The sequence below is a fragment of the Haliotis asinina genome, chromosome 2 (assembly GCF_037392515.1).
Source record: "Haliotis asinina isolate JCU_RB_2024 chromosome 2, JCU_Hal_asi_v2, whole genome shotgun sequence".
Taxonomy (NCBI): Eukaryota; Metazoa; Mollusca; class Gastropoda; order Lepetellida; family Haliotidae; genus Haliotis; species Haliotis asinina.
In genome coordinates this window covers 55,303,974-55,328,611 of record NC_090281.1, presented here as the reverse complement: position 1 = coordinate 55,328,611, position 24,638 = coordinate 55,303,974, and the positions used below count along the sequence as shown (strand labels likewise).

Genomic DNA, 24,638 nt, shown 5'->3' with positions numbered 1-24,638 from the left:
CTGCTGCTGCTGCTAAATAACGGTACTACACTTCCGGGGTCCACGGCACCACAGTTAACTCCATATCTATGATCGTGGGTTCGAATCCAGAGTCAAATCGTAAGGTTTGTCAGCACCATAACCGTGCTAGTAAACGGCTTAAAACTCAACTCACTCACTCATTCCTCCAGCTATTGTCCGAGATTCACACATCGTATCCATCCCACCTGAAGTGACAAGCCTATCCTCACTAATTTGGCTGCAACCGCATTGCAAAAGTAGAAGGCAAAGCTGAAGATATTTTACATATTTATTGATGACAAAATAGGAATGTCTCCACGAAATATTGCAAAAGTGACACAAAATATACAGGCCACTAGGACGCGTAGCAATACACTGTTTAACCCGAGGGTAAAATGACATCATTTCCGTTACACATGCGCAGAAGGAAATTTCTATTCGAGACCAAGTCTTCAGACAACAGCGTTGCCATCAGACATTGTTTAAAAGATCTAGCCATTGTTTGGAATTTTTGAGAAGGGCAATTGGATTTGTCGATTTGATTAAAATGATCAGAAAATGACAGACTTACATGGCACTAAAGATGGCACGTACTAATAAAGAATGATAATAATTTATGAAAATAACCAAACAGTGGCAAAATTTAAACGAATTTCGATAAAATCTAAATAACAATGACTACAACTAAATCATTAGTAAATGGGGGAAATATGGCGACAAAGTGTTCGCTGGTGGCACATCACCATACAAATATATACGTTATCAAAATATTCACATTCAAACAAGTTATTATCAATCACATTTGGGTAGAGAAGTGGTGAAAATGAGTCTCACATTTGTTAGTTATTTTCACTAACATGTATATTATTTAGTGCCGCCACTGCAATGACGTCACTAAATTACGTCATCAAAATCTGAACACGACAGGACGAGACCAAAACAAGAATGCTATGAAAAATGAAAAATATTATAAAAACAAATGATACAATGATCATAGTTCAAGGACAGTGATACTTCATACATAGATTGATGCTTTCGATATTGAATAAACCATAACTCACAGGCTTCGACAGCAATCAGTAGATCCGTAGAAATGAATCCTTAATCAACAAGTTGAAGAGGTAGTCATTACGGATAATGTTTCGTGTCAATACCCTTATTGGGAATATCTCATTATTGGAGGTCGGTATTCGACCAAGCGTGAAGCATTTCCCTCGGTCGATCTTTGTCATCCGGGCACCGTGAAAGCGGCATGTAATCAACGCCCTGTTCCTACTGCAAACGTACTTAACCTTGGCATATTTTTCACTGGACGTTTGACGAACCTCAGACGAACTTTCAATAAGTAAAACTAGTTAGAAACAAAAATGGAAAATAAACTAGTAAGAACAGCTATTATGCTCACCCATAGGATTCAGAATACATCAGTAAAAACGTCGTACACGTTATAATACTTCTTTCAGAATACTTGAAGTGAAGTTTAGGATACGAGAATTTGGTTCGATAAATTGAAGAAACGTCCATATAGAAATTGTTAATGTATTTTTTCCATAGCTATACTACAAGATTTGACAAAGAGGATGGGCATTATGGAGGGGCTTTATTGAAGGGGAGGGGTCGTGGTTTGAGAGGTAAATGATCGTATTTCAGCATGATCTGAACGGAGAACACACACATAAATATAGTTATGTTCGTAAAAGTGAAAGTGAAAAATGTACTCATGCGTAGGTTTTCCTAGTGACAAGTCCAGTTTCGAAAAATAGTTATTTTTTCGTGTTGACTGATGTGAAAATGAGTTGTAATACAAACGCCTGTTGTATGAAATCTATCACAACTAAATTATTCAATGATGTACAGCATTAGGCAGTTTTAAATCGACTAGATTTAGGAATGGCATGGCATTATAAACGCTGGAGACATTTAATCTAACGTCAAATATCATTAACTTGAGTACCTAGAAATACAAGAACCATCTAAAATTATGCCACTTACATTTTTAAATTAAAGCTAAATTTAGAATGCTACTCACTGGCTTTAGTCTCTACCTTTGGCCGAGTACTAGATACTAGATATTTGGTTGAAACCAACGAGAGCACCATGTCATAGCTAGACTGTTTCTAGAGTCTGTAATAAACATTTCTCTGTAATAAACATTTCACATAAAAACATGACAAAGGCCGATTTACATTAAAGGTTTAACAACCAGTACGCAATTATGAACGAAAAGAAAAGTTATGAATCGTAAATATGACGAATATATTTGAGTAATTCTGTGCTCAGTTTTTACTAATAACACCCCCAAAATAATCATGTTCCTTAACTTTCTATGTTCAGTGTGTATATCTTACTCAACTATGAATAAGGAAATCATCACTGTCGACGTTCACAGATGGCTTCGCGATAATTTCCTTCATATTTCTGTTACCAGTCTCCACAAGCAGGAATTTATCCTATCCCTATGAACGTTGAGTAGTATATATTATGCATTTACAAGAAATATGATTTCGCTGATGCTATCTCGTTAAATTACTCATAATGATACGTTAAGTAATTAGCAAGCTTTTAGATTCATACTAATTTTGATGACCTTCGAGAAATTTCACCGTAGCATACAATGTTTTTGATGTACTGAATAAGGTCCAATCTTGACCAACTTAGTAACGTCAGTGATTTAAACAGGCATTATAAAAACCAACATTTGTAACTATATTGCAGAAAACACAACAATATGAACACCATGTCAGTAACCAAGTGAGCGCGAACAATGTGGCACGACGCGACGCGACGCGACGCGAAGCATATTCGCCTCGAAGTCTCTTCGCCTAATTACATGAAATATAACAGATGGTCGTATTGGCAGTGATAATATGACGTAAGTTTTGGGGTTTTTTTGTGGTCAGAATATCGTTAATTCCGATGTCCAGGATATGTAGAATGATTCTATTTTTTTTATTTTATTGTAATTTATTGTACGACCAATGAATAAATAAAACGTATTGCAGCTTTGATGCCGTTTCGTCGCGTCGCACCACGCCAAGTAGTCATCACGTCTTACAATTCTAGCAAACATACAATATACGCATTTATACCAATATTAAGCAACACTTCCGTCTAAACGTCCGATATTACATCTAACGTGTGGTAGATCCAAGTTTTGACATCCATCATTGTTATTATTGAGATTGAGCTGTATTTGTCACAACCATCATAAGTAGTGGCAAATGTTCCGCCAGTGGTTTTTAAGTACAACACACAGACCACACACACCAAGGGCGCACACATCTCAAGTGTAGTGAAATCTAATCTAATGTCGTACATATATGGGTAACCCTCTTCTAACCTAACTCGTACAGTTGTGCAGCAGGCCTGCTCAGTTATCTGCCTTCCTGGCCTTGACCTTGTATCAAATCTGCCGTTCTTGAGTACGCCACTTGTGGCCCATGCTGCACGTTCTAAACAATAGGACGAAGTCAATACTTCCTCTTCAAGGCATATGTACAATGTCCGCCTCCTATCTAGGTCGGGCTGTGGTGCTGTAAGTCTTTAGTTAGTCGTTACAGTCGTAGTCCCTAAACGGGAGGCTAGTACCGTCAGAGACAGGGTAGCTTCCATACTGATCCAGAAGCTTGGTCAACTATGACCTCTACGTTTTCTGAGACCTTGAGTTCTGAGACATTGCTCTGAAAGTATCAGAGGAGTCAAGATGGCGGACTGTCACGTGACAGCCTGTCGCTATGACAACTAGATATGTTGTTGTGGTGACGATCACTGGACTTCATTCTGTACCATTGGGAGGTAGGGAAAGCGGGTGCTGCTAAGAGTATGGGGTGGCGGGAAGGTTTCAAAGATGTCTCGATGATTTGACCGACCGTCAGAGAGATCTGGAAAAAATCAAAACAAGACTGACCACAAATTGTAACTATTTTAGGATGTATCAATCAAAGATTGCTCTGAGAGATCTGAAAAAATGTTAACTATTTTCGCATGTATCATTCAAAGATAGTTTCAAGGTTTGTTCAATTCTAGTTTTATGCCACACTAAGCAATATTCCAGTTAAATGGCAGAGGTAAATAATCGCGTCTGGAGCAGGTAATTCATTGATCACCATCTTGAGCATCAGTTTGCGCAGATGGGATACGGTGATGTGTCAACCATGTGTCCGACCACCCGATCCCGTTAGTCGCTTCTTACGACAAACATGGGTTGCTGAGAACCAGTTCTTTTTTTTTCCAAAAAACCCGACATTTACAACTGTTACGGCGTTGCCTCCTATAGCGGTAGCTCACCTGGTGTCTTCTTCCCCGAGTCACATTGGCTGTGTTTATCGACGTCTGAGTCTTGGTCTACTGAATCTGAAGAAGAAGGATCTTCTTAGCGATGCTATTCGTGCAGAGAATACCAGGACTTATGTAACTAAATAATCGTGGCTGCTGTTACAGTCTGAATCGCTTCAGACACTGTTACTCCAATATGTATTACTAGAGAACCACCATGTACCACAAGTTGAGATCATGGGTGTAAAAAGTACGAGATGGGGTGTTCATGAAATCTGACCAACCTATTCCGGAAGTGGAATCACCGATCCTCGTGGGTGTAAGCCGACCCAACTTCCGGAATATGCAGTCTTTTTTACTTTGACGTGACGCTGGTATGCTTGATACAGCTTAAGATTATATATAATGCCATGAAATGGCTCCAGTTTTACTGTCTTAAAATAAATGTTCATTATGGTCAGTATATCCATGGTTCAGAACCCCCTGCAGCAACAGAAGCTTGACTTCATTATAATTGTAAACAGGAAGATGCAGTACTCACCTGCGTTATTTCTGGTTGACTCCGGGCTGTTTGGAGCCTTGCAGGCATCGATGGGTACCCCGGACTGCCCTCCCTGTTGAGCCAGAATCTCCAACTGTTCCTGAATCTTCCTCCGGGCTTTCTTCTCTTTCTTCAGCCTTTTCTGCAGGATCACTACACGGAAGAAAGAGAATGCTTGTAAAGAGGACGTTCAAAAGGAAACATTCTTCCATACATTGTAGGATGAATACAGAGTGTCGCATTGGGTAATACATAGAGGAAACGTGAAGTCTTACTCAATCACAACTTGATACATCTCTCAAACACATGGCCATTATCAATACACAGTTTCCGTTACAGGTCCTACCAGCAGATCCACGTATAACTGAAGGAGATAACTCTGAAATGCAGCTGTTCACACCACGAGTCCATCACTGAGACTTGTCACTAAAAGGCCGTAATGTGGAGGTCAGTACTTTATATCTTTTGTACAAGTGTGTGAGTTCAGTTTTACGCCGCTTTTAGCAATATTCCAGCAATATCACAGTGGGAGACGTAAGAAATGGGCTTCACACATTCTACCCACATCGGGAATCGAACCCGGGTCTTTATCCAGTATAATAAGCTTTTTACCCTACCGCCCCTCCTTTGAATGATAAGGGCAAGGCTTGAGGAAATAACCAATATTCCGATAATTAGTGCCAATAACGTCCATCTTTTATTACAGAGGACGCATAAAAAGACATCTATATCAAAGAAAGTCAGATCTGATTAGCGAACTAAAAAGAGATCTCCGTAATGTAGACAGTCGTGCTGGCATCATGAATCCCATTGACTACTCACCTCTATTTTTCTGTTCGTCCATGAGCTGCTTCTCTGTCTGTTCTCGGGCTTCTTTTTCTCTCAGCAGCTCCATCTTCAGCTCAGCTGCAGCAGAGGAAAAACAACATGAAAACATCACGTCAGACATTTCAAGATATATTGGACATAGCTTTAGCACTTCTTACATTGAACTTTGAAGACAGAACAATTCAACAAGGTGATTCAAGTAATAGTTTTCGAGGATAGTATTAAAATCAGCTATGGTAGCTTCAGTTATGAAAGTTACACTTACATAGCTCTTGTTATCTTTAGTTTAAATAAACTTATTGCAAACTGAACATAGGTACATTCAGACTCTTCAAATACTCAAAATCGTATGTTAGAATGGTAAACGGAAAGATCATGTTCCACTAAAGTTACGAAGAGTATAACATCTTAAAATTTGGCAAAGCAAACGGCCTTGACATTGCCGCGTGTCTTCACAAAGTCTACTTCAGTTAACAAAGCGGAAAGCCCGAAATAATTCGGCAATATATATCGACTACAGTCGCGGCAATTGAAGGTTAATTGTTTTCCTCCTAAATACAATTAGAGATTTGATCATTGTTTTAGATTATACAGGGAATGAACTGAGCCAAACTGATACATAATTCATCAATCGTCTGAAGCCAGCTCCGATGTTTATTGCAACGAGAAATCCTTTTGCACCACAGGCCAATAAATAACGCATTTAATACTTAATAAATATGCACCGAGTCACACAGAACTCAAAAAGCAGTCTTTAAAGACCCACATACGTTTTATTGAATGACATCCGTGTTAGATGTTCCACAAACAATCCAATATCAACGCCTCTTTGCAATGCATTTATTTGTACAGCGCTTCAATGATCGATCAGACCCTCCACCGACTTAAACTCGAGAAACAGAACTTGTAAATTCAATCCAGTTATACCGAATACGTTTCATTGTACGAGACAGCTATGAGAAACAGAAGGGGATTTTATTCATTTAAGCAATCGACTATAACCAGATTGAGATGGATTTCGTCGTCTGTGCCAGCAACACTGCTATTATTCTCTCCTTTGTCATTTGAAGACAATCTACATTTCTCAATGTCTCTGTTGAATCAATAACACAGCCAGGCTTTTATTCCCTAGCCGAGAACACACCCATTCCAAGGTTTTCCGATCACTTCATTGTGATCTTTCATTTAGGTTCTTGATCTTTTTATTTTTAATCTTTCATTCGAGATCCCGATCGTTTTATTTAATCTTTCATTTGATTGTTGAGCAAGAAAATCGGTTTTTCGTTTTATATGTCAATATATTTTGGTGTTTTGTAATGTATATTTGTGAATCTAAGACTTTTTATGGTGGTTTCGCAATACATAATTTTGTGACACAAACGTGGGAGAAAATTTATAGATATTCAATTGAGCTGGATTGTCATCGAGTTTGTACCGTGACACGGTATTGATATACTAGTACATATATTATTTATTGATGACATTTAATGTTAAAATTTAAAAATGAATAAATATTATATTTAATCTCTGGGTTCAATATCTGTACATTTAAAAGGTCTGTCCATGTTTTAGTATTGGGCGTCATTTCAAGATGTTTCTTTGTGGCCTGCTTGCAATACATTTGAGACATGCCTGGAACTCGAACAGATCAGTTAGTGGTGCTTCCTTTGACAGCAGTTATTCGCGTGTATGAACATCAAATTGCTATTTTGTCCACAAATATAGAACATCAATAACAGAGATTACGTCTGGTTTATCTGACGGAACACACTTCAGTAATGGAAAAGGCAAGGTGTTTGAAGACATGTGGACATGAAACATCTTGAACATACACCAAGTCCAGTCTAAGGTTGATTTCATTCCGTTGTGTTTCGATTGTAACGCGTCGTGATCCACTGCATTGTATGGAACCTCATTTTATCGAATCCCTAAGTTAACCGCACTGCCGCCTTCACGTGTCCCCGTAACCATCACCGTAATATCAAATCTATATGCTACGGAGTCAATATCCAGCACGTCTCGACCTAGTCACTCCACTTACATGCCCATCTAACAACTACATCACATCACAACTACAAAACAACCACATCTGCATTGCATAGCCATACCCTAAAATCCATCAACCTCACAGGCACACCACAGACTCCCCCTCCCATCTATCACCAATATCCCAACACCTCTTCCAGTACTCCAATCTCAACCTTCCATCTGCCCCACCACCCTACCCCTCCACCCTTCCCCTCTTCCACCCCCGTCAACCCCCTCCGAGTACCAACCAGTAAGTTCTGTGCCAAATGACGTGTATAAATTTGCAGCCATGTTCATCTCAACAAGCCCCGTATGTGTACAATTGTGCGTTGATGGAAGCCTCATTTGATCCAATTTAATCAAAATCGTATTAAACGATCGGAACCCTCAATCTACAAAAAATATAACTCTGCCTGAGAAATGACTGTAAAATCAAATTTACACCTAACATGAAAGTCGACAGGACGGCGAATCAAGCGCTTCGTTGGACTCCGAACGATACGCGAAGTCCTCGCATGCTTATCACCGATATTCCAAGCATCTGGCAGTCTGCGTAGAGTCACGGTGATTGGTAATCCCACCTACTTCAATCACTGAATCAGAAAAAGCCCCAATGATAACTGAGAACCAGACCAGGCCTATCTTTATCTAATTGCAGTTATTGTTATTCATCGCGATCCATGGATTTTTCTAAATTATTGTCTTCAGCCTTTCGAGATGTTACATTTGACAGAGTCCCATAGCGGTCGGCCGATTCGTAATCCTATCAGTAAACCACACTATTATTGATGGCATGGCGAAATTACGCCACACGTAGATGGGACTGATTTGAATTTTCGCGCAAGCGAACTCTGAAAACACGATAAACGTCGCTTTCCAAACGACTGATCAAAGCCAATGCACATGTGGCTGTCGTAATGGATCGTTTGACAAAGTCTGAAATATTATTGTTTCTTCACGTCAAGGCCCAAATACAAGACTTTGATTTAGTGGGACCAGGAGCCCTATCTTCTGTTACAGAACACTAAATTATCTCCTCATTTTCTTATTTATTGGCCTTTAATTTATTTTTGAGATGAATCAGACTCCTCGAAGTACGTTTGACTCGGTGGCGATCTGGGATTATGACGGAGAGGCTAAACAGAAATGAGAAATTTTCACATTCCGCGCTCGAGCGATGATAGATTTGTATGCTTCGTCACCCCCATTGAACGACCAACCAAGGTAGAGTCAGGAATGGGAGTAAATCACTGTTTTTCCTTCTGGTCATAATGACAAAGCATTATCCAGCGCGTTAATGAGTAATTTCTCCCATTCCGTCTCCGTCACAGTAAACCCCGACGCCTCACCAGGAAAAATGTAATAAAATGTTTAAAATAAACGAGAGTAACGTGACGGTTTTCCAATAATTCTCACAATGAAAAGCCCCATCACCACTCCTTAAGCGCTGCAAGACCGATGCAGATTGAATCTGCTAGTTTCAGACAAAGGCCCCAGGAAATCATTTCTACATTGAGTACTCTGTGATAGAGGCGGAATTTGGAGCTCCGGCAGTGTGAGGACAAGTGACGATGCTGTGAGGAGCTATGGAGCCACCAAACCAGGTGTGGACAGGCAAGATCAGGTCTTTGGGGTCGAGGCGGGTAGAGCAATCAATCATTATCTGGCTTCGTGTATTGAAACCGATCGACTTTGGTGACAGGATCACCAAAGAATGGCAAATACGATATTCAGGACCATGTTATTGACACAAAGTGTCTTTGACAATAATAGATTCCTTCTGGAGTCGGACTCTGCAAGGTGTGGGTTAATAGGACTATGATTGAGTAATGGTCGTGAATTGTTGCAAATCAGCTGCTTGATACGAATCGCAGTTCAAATTGCGTTTCCTAATAAGGAAAATAAAGGGCGCTTGTGATTATCTCAACGGGGGAGCATTGAGCGGATAGTTTCCTTCCAGTTATGCCCTCAGAAACGAGGGCTTGCCATTGAGACCAGTCATCAAATCCGAATAGCTAACACTTCATTTAGCTCAGTTCTTGGCAGTTATAACATGAAACAATTTCTATGTTTAGATGGAACGAGTAAAACGTTAAAGTTTATTTATACATCCGTCAAATTCCAGATCTCTTTACGTTTGGGAAATTTAAAAAGTTTATAAGTGGTAAAAACACGAATTTCTGTTAACGGAAGACGTGAATATACCTTTTTTTGCAGTGCAAAACCGGGTTTCAGATGATTTTTGTTGTTTATTTAACTTCAAATGTTCAAAAGAGTCGAATAAATCGGTTTTCCAATTATTCCCTTCCACCGGTGCAACGGGTACGAGGAACAGGGGTATAAGATGTCATCCGCAGATCTATTCACATCCCTTAACAAGATAAATGATGGGCAAACCATTCACGCACTGTTTTGCTCTCGCTGTCAGGTAATTAATACTTCTATTTAAAAAAACTAATCGACACAGCGGATTCAATAGTTCACTTCTTCTAGTGAAACTATCACCAAGTCAGTGAACCGCACAAGCGTAAGGGTCAGAGCTTGCCGCGAGGGGGTCAGGCTTGTCCAAGGGGGGTAGGGGTATCCTTGAGGTTCACATAGGGTGATACGGTGGTTGTGCTAATCTCTGCACTAACTAAGGGTCAGCTGAGATGACCACGACGCGATCTCCGTGACCACTAATTAGAAACATATACATCCGTAACATGGGAAAGGCGAGTTTTTACGACCACAGCAGACCAAGCAGACTCGTGGGACTATGAATCTGAAAACATTTGTCAGGTCACGCCGGACATTACTGTGATAGAGTGTCAGGTGGGTCAATTAAAACCCGGGGGGTGGAGCGGGGGGCAAATGCATCCCTAATCACAATGAGAACACGAATCAAATACCATGAGAAAGCCAGAAACACGAAATACGATCCGTGCCTGTTCTGTGTGAATGAGTCGAGGCATAGGTAAAACAAATTATTTCATTTCATGCTACATTGAGAAGCGGTACCCAGGTCTGAACTGAGACCCTCTTTTCATTAATCGGGGCGAGTGTTACAATGGCTGTCTGCAGGGACAATGGTATCATGTTGACTCGAAGGGGGGTCACCTCTCATTCCCCATCCCCCAACTAGTGTGGTACATCATCCATCTCATTCGAAGTTCTCGAGGTTCTAAGTACAGATAACTGTCAACGGCTCTGTAGTATATCTCTGCTTGCCTGAAACCGACAGCAATATTTCTGCCAACGTTTCTCCCATACCATAAATATTCAAGATAATGACTTCATAATGCTGTCAGACCTACTGCTGATTAAAGAAATTATATTTGTATTCCGATTACAGCGGGTTTTACAAAAAGACATTTCTAACTTTCGCAAAGACCGAATTCTTTTGAGTTTCACATAATGTATACAGTGCGAGGTGACATTTGTGATTTATGTATCTGCTCTTGCTGCCGAAAATGACATTTATGGCGCTTATTTGTGTCCTTTGAAAATAGATGCAATCACACCTCAAACTAGCTGATTATGTTTTAATGGCTTACAAATAAAAATATCGCGCCAAGTGTATGTTAAGTAATGGTGAAGTGGTAAGGATAACTATGTTTCTAAAAAATGTCATCATGAAACAAGGTGTAAGGAATTACTCAAAAATTACCTTCGTGTCGAGTTCAATGAATCATGTGCATGTTTTATCCGATGTCAGTTTCATGCAGTGTGAATATCTACACGTTTCTCATCACCAGCATCCGTGAGATTTTTAAACATTAATTCAAGTTTGTCTATTTAAAAATAATTAGTATATTACATTCCGTGACATTTGGTTATTAGTATTTAATTAGTATATTTCATTCCAAGCGGCTTGGTTATTTCAAAATAATTAGTATATTCATTCCAAAGCAATTCAAAGATTGAAAGGAACACGTGTCAATTTCAAGACCCATCACTCGAACACATGTACATAGCAAAGGTTGTGGATCCGAACAGGCTGTTGTCTACCTCTGACAGTTAATCCTACCAGTATCAACAGTTTACGTTAGGCTCGTGCAAGGTTTTAACAACATCAACAATTATCCCTTCCTTCAATTATCGCCATATTTTGTTGTGTTTCGGTGTACATTCCGCGAAGCACCTGTTGACCAGAAGCTCAAGCACGCACAAAACATGTCCAGTAGAAATAAGAGCGGGATGAACGAGCGAAACTTGACGCAAGGGTTGAAATTAACACTACGCTTATGCATATTTTCACACATGCCATGAATGTTTGTAGTAGAACTAATCATCCACGGATTACTAATGTCGTGTTCATGTGTGTCTAAGCATAGGATGAAAATGGACATGTGTTACTGAAAAACGATAGCTGGGTAATTATGTTGAAGACGTTTAAGCTTACAACGGAACCTCGACATTAGGGATCCCTTTGTTTCTATTTAGAAATCAGCAGTTTCCATCAAACTCTATATTATATCGGAAACAGGATATTCCCAGTTTTTTATGAGGAGGGATGTTAATCTGGATTAATGACGGTTTAGTTTTAACATCACCCATCTTAATGTCCTACATCGAAAAAGGTTTTGGCATGTTAATTTGTATTCGACATATGCATTACATTTTGGGGGACGTGAACTTTCATGACTGAGCTGCCAAGCAAAAGAAAGCGAGGCGCTGAAAATTGGATTTGGCCAAAACATGACAAACTTGCCCAAAACGTAACTCGCCCGAAAACGTCTAAACACTGCAGGCTTTGGATCTCCAGCCGTGGATCGTGACAGCCGTGTGGAATATCGCTGTCCAATGACCATTTCTGTTCCTTTCATTTTTAGATTAAATCAAACGAGTGGATACGTTCTCATGCCTGACAGTAAGGCTATGAAATGCGGGGAGATGTGATAACAATAGAGTGGTTTCAAATAATACTGATATAATAAGCACAGAATCCAACAGCTTTGCCTTACGTGATGATGGGAAGAAATGGCATGTATATAATAACTATTCAAACGCGTGAGGTGTTTCGTTATGTAATTTATAACGCGTTGTTAGATTCAAATTTCAATATATGTCGACGCATGACAAAACATTAAAGCAAATAATAAGTTCATTTCAACGTTAAGACGCAAAAACTATTGATATAATGCTGTACATATTACAGGTAATCAGTATTGCAAATAATCAAGCCTTAGATTTACTAAGCATGTCATTTACGGAGTTTAAAACAGTTTTACTCATAAACACATAAGCAGCAAATATTTAACGTTTGGTTGGCACTCTTGGAACAAACCATCTTCATGTGAATTCGTCGCAACGAACGTCACCGTTTCCTGATCCGTTGTCGTGCAGCGTAACGCACCCAATTATCACTAATGAAGATGTCGACTCTGACAAAGGTCAATGCACTTTTTTCATAACGACATTTTTATCCTCGTTCATGTCCCTATTTTATCATCACCAGCCCCAAACAAGTGTGAGAAATATTCTCCTTCCTATCGGGCACCAAATGGTATTACTTGTAAGTATATGTAGTCGCACTTGGTACCACGACAGACCAATCAACTACCGTAGGGTAAGTACCTGGATTAGTGTCGCTTCTTTTTAACAAGATTTTGGAAATTGTTTTGGATATTTTTCATGTTTGACAGGTAAAACCAGAGATTTAATTGCACCATTTCGTGTTTTCGATGCCTTGGGTCAATTTTTGCTACAGTGCAGTGCTGAGTTTTCAGGAAAATCCAGATGTTCCTCGATTGGGAACAGTGTGGTACATAAGCACATGTTTGAACTCACGCTTCTCGAGTGTATACTGGCTTGCTTACACCAAAATAAACAAGCGACGAAATAGAGCAAAAATATACAAATTCTTCGGCATGAACAAGAAACCTCTGGCATTCAATTTCCCAGTACTCAAGTCGTGAGGAGTATTTGGTGAGAAAACCAAATAAATATACTTCAACGTGCACAACAATACTAAACATGTATGTTTAGCTAGAACTTGTATACGTTGATAAAAGATACAGGGATATGTCTGTCAGCATCTGCTTCTGTACATAACGAATTCACGAGAAACTGGATTGGAGTTCGACATGGCTTATTTTGTTGATGGTTATCTGGTTGTACACATTAATACCCATTGGAATGTGTCAGTTTTCTATGCATTTACCCACCTTAATTACACATGCATACATGGATATGATGTTTATCGAGCATTAATAAAATTCACAAATATAGCATGACTCCGTTTATCCAGACGATACCGTTAACTGTGAAATCGTCCAGATAATGGAGTTCCGGTAAAACGAATCGTGGGTATAACAGAAAACGGTTGTTTGTGTCTACCATTAACGTGTTAAATAACACCCTTTTTGACTGTATATAGGAAGTCCGTTAGGGAAAAATCACGTGTTCTTTAACTATGTTTTACTAGTTTAAGTCACCCGTGAAAGTCCCAGGGTAAAATAGGCTTTCAGCAACCCATGCTTGCCACAAAAGGCGACTGTGCTTGTCGTAAGAGGCGACTAACGGGATCGGGTGGTCAGGCTCGCTGACTTGGTTGACACATGTCATCGGTTCCCAAATGCGCAGATCGATGCTCATGGTATTGGTCACTGGATTGTCTGGACCAGACTCGATTATTTACAGACCGCCGCCATATAGCTTGAATATTGCTGAGTGCGGCATAAAACTAAACTCACTCGCTCACTAGTATAAGTCATTAAATGTAAGTAGTAACCAAAGTCCCATTTGGCGTTCTCTGATGTGGAACAAACGGGTTCAGTGCATATGTATCTGTCAAGGCGTCCATATCTATGCATTTATCTACTGCATAACTTCAACATATGGGATTCAACATAAGGCTGACACGCTGAAATGCTGTGGGAGCGACTTTAAACAGAACCCATGGACATTATTCAAGTATTTGCAATATATTTCTCCGTTTTTTTCCTTTCCCCAACAGCTTATCCCTGTACTATTTATTCCGTCATTCTATAAGAAATTAAGTGCACCCAATAGGCATCAGTGAATACACAATGACTTTTAGAAATAGGTCCAGTTGAACTCATAGACGTGTAATTCCAAATATAACATGTTTTACAGCATCATCAAGTATCCATCATGTTTCCATTTCATCATCAACTACTGTCTCTTCATCAGGCCATCTGTCCATCAGCATACTCCATTTCAATCCATCCCTGAGTTCAAGGCCAGCCCATTTTCCATCCTCTCCATTAAGCATATAAGGAAACAAACAGTCTCAGCCCCTATGAACACGGTCATAAATCTTCACAGTCTAAACTAATTCAAACCTTGTCATTTTTCATCCGTTCTAAAAACAGCACTCCCCAAACTTCCTGCCATAATAGAAATTTCACCCTATACTTACGGCATATTAGATACACAATATTAATATATCTGGATTATGTTATTTAAACTCCACTTTGAATGGCCGGTTTCTTCATTAGCGGCGCGAGGCGGGTGGTAGACACTGTGTAATGTTAAACAACAGCATTAGTTGCGAATCCTTGTAAAAAGTCAAAATTTCATCAATCATCCTTCACTTCATTGAAAGCTAAACGTCTTGCTTAACTGGACTCCAAAGTCTGTTTTCTATCACACTAAAATATATTTAACCATAGATACGAATGTAAATCAATGGCCTGCAAATTGAGTGAGAAATTCACAGGGTGGAAACACGAAAGCGCTGCAGTAATTATTAATTTATTTCTCAAAGGGAAATTTTGATGTGAATGATAAATCGAATTAGCAATTACTTTCACTCTGAGAATAAAATAAAACATATTTTTCTGGACAAGAAAAATATGACATCCTATCTTCGATCGGGATTCACAAAATGTCATTTGGTTAATCGTGTGCATGTTTATATGCACGTAAGAGTGTTCACTCGACATGGGTGGTGCTATAAGTGGACAAGAGGATGCATTTGAGTTTTTACGCTGAAATACTTTTTTAAAAAATATGTCCAGGATCGGTTCTGCTCATATTTGAAGGGTGTCCAGCCATAACATCTACACAACAACGAAATGAATAAACTGGCCTAAAATTACTGCCTGGCCACATAATGCAAACTTGTTCCAAAGTATTTCTTCAATTAAAAAGATGAAATGAGTTTGTGACAAGTGTCACAGGTGGGGCAAAATACATTGACATTTTCGTGCAAGCTCAATATCATCGTTACTTGATACTGGTCCGTAACAGGCTTGTGGGGTCTGTTTCAGGGAAAGTGTCTTTTTATTGTGTATGTTTCCTTTAGTTTTTATAGACATAAAAGTATCTCAAATATTGAATTTACTTCCAGAGAATCAGGTCAGTGTGTGAATGTTACCCTGAACGATTTATTAATTTGATATTTATAAATATGTTATACATGAATCCACTTTAACACTAAAACCTGTGCTGATTCCATCACCTGTTTGGTGGCAGTGGAACGTTTATGGTTGACAAAAACTGCCAAATTTAATGTGACAAGACTTGACTGTATTGAAAAAGCTTAATTCCAAGCACTATAATGTCTGACAGTTTGCCATAGGCAGGAAGTTGTGATAAACAGTATCCGACAACTGTCACAAAGAAGTTGATCCATTGAATTCCAAACACACGCCCTCATCCTCCGGGTATGTCTGTATTGACTTGACCAATAATCATGTGCGCCAAATTGACCATAATCCGGGGTGTTTGATGCACCCCATACCTCTTTTGATCCCATGTACCTCATCCAGTACCTCCTCCCATCCCCACGCCAAACCCTGAGGATATACCATGCATAACTTGACTGGTGATGATACGTGTCTAATCTAGCTTAAAGTAGTTAAATGTCCTATGCTACAGTAATGGCCAAACTGAATAGCCACGTTGCCCCGACCAAGCATTTCTTCCGAGATTATTTTGTGGCTAAGAACAGGGCATCGATTCAAAATATAGTGATAACAAAAAAGTCAAAAGACCTAAATAGCTAAGGCTATAGAAATGAAACATACCAACAGCCGCGAATGATAAAATCCACAACGACGAGGGTCATGCGTTGACATTAACAGGCCCTGATCACGCATAAAAGAAGAGCTTTACCAAACATATTTTTAACAGTTTACAAAAAAAAACGAAGGGAGGGAGACAACTGATGTCAAGTATATAGAAGCAACACCTGTATTTATCAAATCAGTTTCTACATTGTATACATTTTTTAAAAATACCGCAGAAAATATTTTTTTTAAGGAATACACGTTCGTATACACCATACACATAAATATAGACCCCGCGCTACGGCTGACAAGGTAACAGGTATCACGTGACCAATGAACACACGTTTGCTGAATATTTGTCAAGACTGTTACATTTCAGTATTCAAATAAAATCTAACATAATTACAAATTAATTATGAACAAACGACGCAAGTTTGTACTTAAAACGATTCATCAACAATGAAATTTAAACATTTAATTTAAAAATTTGCATAGCATTATTACCGAAATACGATACAGGGTATGTCGATTTAGATCGCCTAACCCACGGAAATGTTTAACGAGAACCTATAATTACATTCTGCATTCGGATTCTTCTCTATTTTCCTTTTTTTAACAACAGTATTTGGTGACAGAGACCCACGACCCGCGGGGCAATATTGAAGTTAAGTAGCCACTTGGATGCGACGTATTTTCATAGACAAGTGACCTGGTTAAATTGTTGGTATTTCTCTATTTCGTCTCCGTAATGACAATCTTCATGAAATGTCATTCCCTTTCCGGCTGGATGGAAAATTTCATCCATGGCTTGAGCAACTCCATTCATCGTCCCTCGAAGGGGGCTATCTTGTCTGCTCGAGACTTATGGACAATCGCACGGAGACCACACAATCCTTTGGGCTTCCGAAACACTCCTTTAGGTACACCCTCGTTATTTCCCCGTATTCAGTCTTGTTGGGTGCTTAATCAACAAAATGTAAATTTGTCGAACACGATCCCGATTCACTTTGTGGAGATGCAGTGAAGCATTTGGGGGATAACAGAGTGCGCCAAACAGTTAATATCTACCGAAGGATGCTGGCTAGGAACCAGAGATGTTTTATAAATCGCTATATGGTTTTACATTGTGATTTCTCTGTGTTGTAATTTATATGATATGAATAGTTGATACACGATAGTCCATATACATCGCACGAGAGATTCTCTTTGTGAGAAGAAAAATACCTTGTATCAAATGTTTCAAGATATTTCCAACAACAAAGAAATGTTATATTCGCTGCTTAAAAGCAGTATTTGATACGCCGGGAGATTCTCTAAGGAAGACCTTCAGTGAGAACATTCGGTGGGCGCATATTACTTTTACCTTTCAATGGAAGACGCATTTCTTAACATTCCAAGCGGAGCCGTATCGAAATACAAATTCTCCTTTGAGGGTAAAGAAAACAAGGTTTTAATTCTGCACTATTTGGGAAGGATAGGCTTGCACTTCCTTTGTATCTCTTTAATACAACGTACATACTTTAAACCTCATTTTAACACCAGTTGAGTCATTTGAGTCGTGGAATTCAGTTTAAAGTTACGTTGTAATTTTCAAGTTATTTCGTCACGTTTCATTTTATTATATGTTTTTTTGAATTTCAAATCCTGAGTAATTAATGAGATTTTTTTTAGAATCGAAGGATTTTCTTCAAAATCAGAAGTCTCTTAAATCCTCTTCACCCTGACCTCCATTATATCACGGAGTAAAATACAAAGGTTTCGCAATTACAACTAGAGTAATGGTTTTAATGGTGCTGCGAGATTGAAAAGAAATCGACTAAGCCAAATGAAAGCTAAAGTGATTTATACTCGACAGTTAAAGAGTATCTGTTCTCCATTTAATGCTCGTAAATTACTTATATGACAAATGAAAATGGTTAGACGGCACAGAAGCGTCTTTGTTTTTAGTTATGTAATTACAAGAGCTCTGGGCTCTTATCGTTTCTGTAGTTGTGGCCGGGTTGACGCAGACTCGCAGACTGGGCCCGTATACGTTGCTTTTGATTTACAGGAAAGAAAAGCGATTTATAGCATAAATATTGTAGCTGTCGCTCCGTAATGGTCATGAGAAGAAAAATCTTGCGTTTTTCAAGATGGTTAAAAAAAGGCCGGAGAACCGGTAACATAAACCTTTATTGATGTTGAGTTTGTACATCTTGTAAATTCTCAACCGATGTTAAGAGAATCGGAGTTCTATCTTTTGATAAACGCGTCCTCAGATGGCGCTCCCAATCAAATCTCATTATCTATCTATCTGCCCGTTCCGCCTTGTTTTCTTAAGTTGCCTTAGGGGGCCATTTTCTCAGTCAGGTCCAAATGGGCATCGCGTTGGGTATTTCTCTGCGTACATTCTCTTCATACTATCATTAGTCCTACAAAGAGACGTTAGCTTTTAGAAATGTGCTAATGATATAATGTCCTTGCAAAATGACATTTTCATCTAATGTGTTCTCCAAATGCAATTCATTGTTTTAGCTTGAGATCAATAGACCAGAGTCCCTGGCCTAATAGAGACGAAGAGCATAGTAGCCATTCTTAACGATAACCATCAAAATCCGAAATGAAATTGAATCAGCCTCTGATTTATGCGAGTTTGACTGGCAAGCGCTTAATTATTTATAAAATCCAATCTTTTCCCTTTTCGCCATCTTCATCGACGCCCGTGTTCCTCCGGCAACGTTGAATGGACCGACATCGACAACGTCGTAACGTTGATGACATGTCGAGGTTCGAGCGGATATGTTTCAGTGTGATTGGGGAACACATTGTGAAGAAAATACAGCGCAATCATTCTGCCATGGTACAGGTATTCTCGAGGCTTTATTTAAAGTCATCAGCCGAAAACGAGGAATTCATTATCTTCGACAGCAATGACGACGATGATGATGATGATGACGACGACGACGATGATGATGTGTGCTTGGCAGCCATTCATAAGGACTTATCTAAGGTTTGCATTCGAGCGCCAATGGTGATGATGATGACGATGATGGTGATGCTCAGGGCTTGGCAACCCATTCATAAGGATTTATATAGGGTTTGCACAGAGCGTCAATGATGATGATGAAGCATGACACCAATGATGGCAATCATCAAATAAGCATCATCATCAGCAACAGGCATGGCAGCTTAATCGGGTTGAAATCGACAACAATTTCGAAACACGTGCAATTTTACAGCCGTGGAGCAATCTAAGTGAGAATAATTTTAAGCAGTGTTTCAACACGCTGCTGTTACAGATGCGTTGCCGACATGCGACACGCTGCCCGCTGTTCCTATCAGATTCATCAACCGATACAAATCTTTCACCATTGAGAGAATAAATGGATGAAGTTGATGCAGGAGATGTTAACGCGGAAATCGCCGAATCTCTACAGCTGTAATAGCGCACTGAGAGGAAGCTCATTCCTTGAGCGAACTATTTCTCGATATTTCTCTCAATTAACGTAACGCTCCCTTTTCCCCTTCGAGTGGTCTCGCCGGGTGAAAAAACACCATCGAGGTTGTCAGAGGCAGTAATATGGTGTCAGACAAAACTAATTTATTCACTCGTAAAATTGAAGGTTCATTCAATTTTTGATGTCTGTTTTTCCTACTGTGTAACACGCATTTTGCCGTCTAAGATTCCGTTTGATAGCAGTGTCGTGTCATTTAGAGCCATTTATATGAAATCGTAGTCATCAGGAAATGACAGCATTTTCATAGCTAGATTAATATCTTGCAATCAGTGGTACGCAAATCCGGCAATATGAGCTCTGATACTTATTGGAAATGGAAACACTTGCGAGAGGGAATAACGCATTTGCAAAGAGATATGGATGATAATGAAATCCGCTTGAAGGTTTGGCTTGTACCTGTTGTAAAACTTTCTATAATGATAGAGCCGATATTGATACATAAATCGGTAATATTTTCGGCGGGGTTGCTTTAGATTGTTGATCTATGGTAATTGATGGTTTTTCGATCAAAGGAACAAATGCGCAGATCTCTTTATGCGCACGAGTGTGGTAATTTGTGACGTCATCATGAGTGTTATCGTCCAACATTGAGAGAAATTTATGTAGAAAGATAATAGGCTTTGAGAGAGATAATTCTGTTTTATCTATCATGAATGTGCATGTTTTCGTCTGTCATCCTCCCAAATGTTATTTGGTCTGTGACATCCCGACTGTTTGGAAAGAGTGCTTAATAAGTTGGGCATGAATAGAATACCTTATTGCTGAGAACAGCTGTCTGTTAGAATATCGCCTTACGATACCGACTGCATGAACCTCATATTCCATAAAGGACACATTACGTTTGTTCTATACAAAGTCATACATCCTTGAGAGGCATCTCGTGTATGAAAGACTGTCTTTTATCTATTGGGCATCTGGTAAAGCCTCTCCATTTACCGAATGCTAAAGAAATCTATTACAGCACAGAAGTTGGTGCCTTCTTACAGAGTAACAATTCCAGTCTCTTTATCGATTTGTCTTTTTATTTGTCTAACGAAACATCTTATGTAAAGCGTTTTTGCCGCTGGAATCGGTGATTTTCCTACCCTCATATTTAAAAAAATTGATACATGTGAATTTGTTGTAGATATTACACTGTCACTGTCCCGTCCGGTCGACATCGGTAAGCTGGTTCATTTATGTTTTATAGTTTATAGTTTATAGGTTACAGATGAACGAGTTCTTGTGTACAGATTTATTCTACCTGTCTGCACAATGTAATTGAGAGTTATGGCTAATGGCAAAATTCATTTCATTACGTTTAGTTGATTATTGATATCATTATATAATTACATAATAAATTAATGTAATAAAATGTAATCACTGTACTTGTCTGTGTGTAGTTTCCTCTCTGGTAGTTTCATCGTTCGTGAAGACGACGGTGACAATGGCCATGGCCGTTGGGAACAAAATGAGACACAGGACCCCTTAGTTAACACTGCTACTGAAAGTCGTAGACCTTGGCGACGCCCGCATTGTCACGTCAAAAGCTCAACGTGAGCGGCAATAACCAGCCAACCACTACATCCACCACCACGGTTTAACGATATGATTTATGATGTGAAGGGCACTGGGGAGGCGTCTGATAAATTTTACTTATTTCGCTTCCTGCTCGTTTATCGTTGTTTTTGTGTTTTCGGTGTGTCGAGTTTCCCTATAGATAGGTTTATGCATAAAACATGTCGTTATTTAGTTAGGGTAGTTATCTGTTGTGCTTGTGTGGCGTGAAAGGTTGTTAAGATAGATACAGTTGTAATCTGGTGCACACTGCCATTTTATATGAAAAACAACTTGGACCATTTCATGAATATTTTGTACAAAACGAATGTGTACTATACCGGGATTCTACGCATATGAGAATATCAGCGTTGTTTACATGTTGTGACTACATGTTGTCCATCTAATCACCTATAAAAATGAAGACACCACATCCAAGATTGCTGAAAATGTTTGACAACACTACATTCCAAATAGTTGAAACTATTGTTTGGTGATATTTCTTCCTTCCTCTTTCAGTTAAATTGAAAATGCTACATTCTAGAATGTTTAAAATACTGATTTAGTCATGTATTGGCAGTAGGTTTTGAGCTTAAAGTTTTGCAACATTCTTGATTTTGTAATGATGATATTATGGAAAATAAATATGAAAACTACAACAGTTAACCACTTCAGTGTCTCAGACCATCTAACAAAGCGCAAGCAAAAGCAAACCGAGCCGTCATAATTAATTGATGGCATCCACAAACCCTTTCATCTTTTCCCCTCGTCAGGGTAAGTTACAAATTGCGTCCACGAAAAACAATAGCCCCGGCAGATCAATGACAGAAAAAAATGAGCTTTAATTTCTCCATTGGGAAGAAACAGACGGTTTCTATCTGTCAACATGTATTCTCTTAAAGCAAAGCTGAAATGCACTGCGTTCAAACCTGGCTCTCAATGACGAAGTACTGCGCTGCATGCCTTTTGGGCGAATGCAAAGGTTATAAGCCATTATGGTAATAAATCGCCATAAAGTATTCAGAGGTATTGTGTGCGTGCCCTCAGTCATGTGCTACAGGATGCTATATGATGAACGTTTGTGGTTGGAGGAAGAGGAAAGAGTATCTAAATCAGGGTCTCAGACATCTTGCACACAAGTATCATGTGGTGATTTGGAACGGGTCGGTATAGAGACTTTGTCTTACTACATTATTGTCAAGTCTATTGCCAGTATAATATGAAATAAACTGACAGTTTATAGTGACTACATAGTATTATATCCTACCTATCATAAGTATGATAAAGTTATTACCCCAGCTTTTTATCTAATCCAATTATATTTTATCTTTCAGAAGGATTTATTTTTATTTTTCCTTGCATCAAGTGTCTTAGGTGGTTTCATAACAGAAAACGATTGATTTGCTGAAGGTGATTCTTCGTAAAATGCGTTACCCGGTTGTAGAAATTGCTTGGCACAAGCCAACAGGTAACATACCTTTCTCCAGCGTTATCTGTCTCTCATGATGACGAGCATTCTCCGCTGCCACCTTGAGGAGTCCTTGGATGTTGAGAAGGAGCGTTTCGATTGATGAGATCCCTGTAGCCTCTCCGTTCAGCAGCTGAGGGGTGTGTCCATGCTGCCCAACCCCTACCTTCTCTCCTACCTCTCCCGGGGCATGGAAAGACTCGTTGATGTCAACACTGTCGTCCAAATCTGCAATTGATCAACGATTGTTTGTCAAAACAGCTGAAGGCATGTACATGAGACGATATCTACAGGTACATCTTTACATATTGATTAGACAAGCCAGTGACCAAAAGGGTGAGCATATATCAATTGCGTTGCACTTTGATGTTATATTAAACGGGACCGTCTGAATAACTGAACGAACATAGTGACAGAGTAAAGGTTTCTTTTTAACGTTGCACTGAACAACTTTCTAGTTACAAGTTGATACTGTAATAAAGTGAACGAGCCTGACCACCCGATCCCGTTAGTTGTCTCTTACGACAAGCGGGGAGGTTGAGTAGCCAAGTGGTTAAAGCGTTCGCTCTTAACGCAGAAAGCCTGGGTTCCATCCCCCCATTGTGTGAAGCCCATTTCTGGTGTCCCCCTCCGTCATATTGCTATAAGCGGCGGAAAATTCAACTCAAGTTTTACGACAAGTATGCGTGATGGAGACAAATTAATTGAGGGGGAAAAGGTGCATCACTTTGGTCGTTCCTAACGTAATAACTGACTGGAATACTACGATCACACTCACTCACTTACTCACTCACTCTCTCCCACGTCTCTAAACTTTAACACTGTTGTCCATCGCAAAGATGCACAACTTAATTTGGCCTCACTGGCATAATTTCGCCTTGTGCGGCTGAATACCGAGTTCGATTCCAACATTCCATTCAAAGTAAGAGTAGCAATGTACACATACACGTTTTCAACAAGAGCACCTTTGTAGGATGATGGGCTGGAATAAATCACAGGATCCGGTACTAGTCGTAAGAGGCATTTGATGGGTGGACAGACTCGATGACAACATATTCTCGTACACCGACCAGTTTAATCGATGTTCACAGTATCAACCTCGGGATTGTCTAATCATTTAGGACCTTGAATATGAAAGAAGCGCATATGCAACGCAGTTTGACATGAAGTCAAATGGCTGTCAAAGTAATAAAACATCATTTGAAAGAAGTGGCATTTTACTACCGTATAATCATCAGTCAACCGTCTCTACCAGAATTTTTAAAGATATTTATTGTGCACCCAGATGACATTTGCTAGAACACCCCCGTTTTGAAAAACATTTTAATCTATTTCTAATATACTTTAACTGGTGTAAAATATGGTAAAATGACTCCAGATTTCACAACATTTTCATAAACCAGTAGTGCGTATTCAAATTAAATGCGTCTCCTGTTTTCCTATCAGAGGGAGAGCCCCTAATGTGATACTCTCTCCCGCATTAACTAACGTGATTTCCAAAACAT

At 39.3% G+C, this 24,638-nt stretch overlaps 1 protein-coding gene across 4 annotated transcripts in view; it reads right to left on the bottom strand.

Annotated features, from left to right (window-relative positions):
* Window positions 1-271: 271 nt before the first annotated feature.
* The window catches only part of LOC137273950 (dachshund homolog 1-like), an 88,044-nt gene continuing 63,677 nt past the window's right edge, over window positions 272-24,638 (bottom strand). For all 4 annotated transcript variants that reach the window (XM_067806873.1, XM_067806872.1, XM_067806874.1 and 1 more), the window contains exons 6-10: window positions 23,143-23,361; window positions 5,639-5,722; window positions 4,817-4,969; window positions 4,288-4,353; window positions 272-3,881 (exon numbers count right to left, since the gene is read on the bottom strand). In XM_067806873.1, coding sequence (XP_067662974.1) covers window positions 3,766-3,881; window positions 4,288-4,353; window positions 4,817-4,969; window positions 5,639-5,722; window positions 23,143-23,361 — 638 coding nt within the window. In that variant the 3' untranslated portion in view covers window positions 272-3,765. The remainder of the gene's footprint in view (window positions 3,882-4,287; window positions 4,354-4,816; window positions 4,970-5,638; window positions 5,723-23,142; window positions 23,362-24,638) is intronic.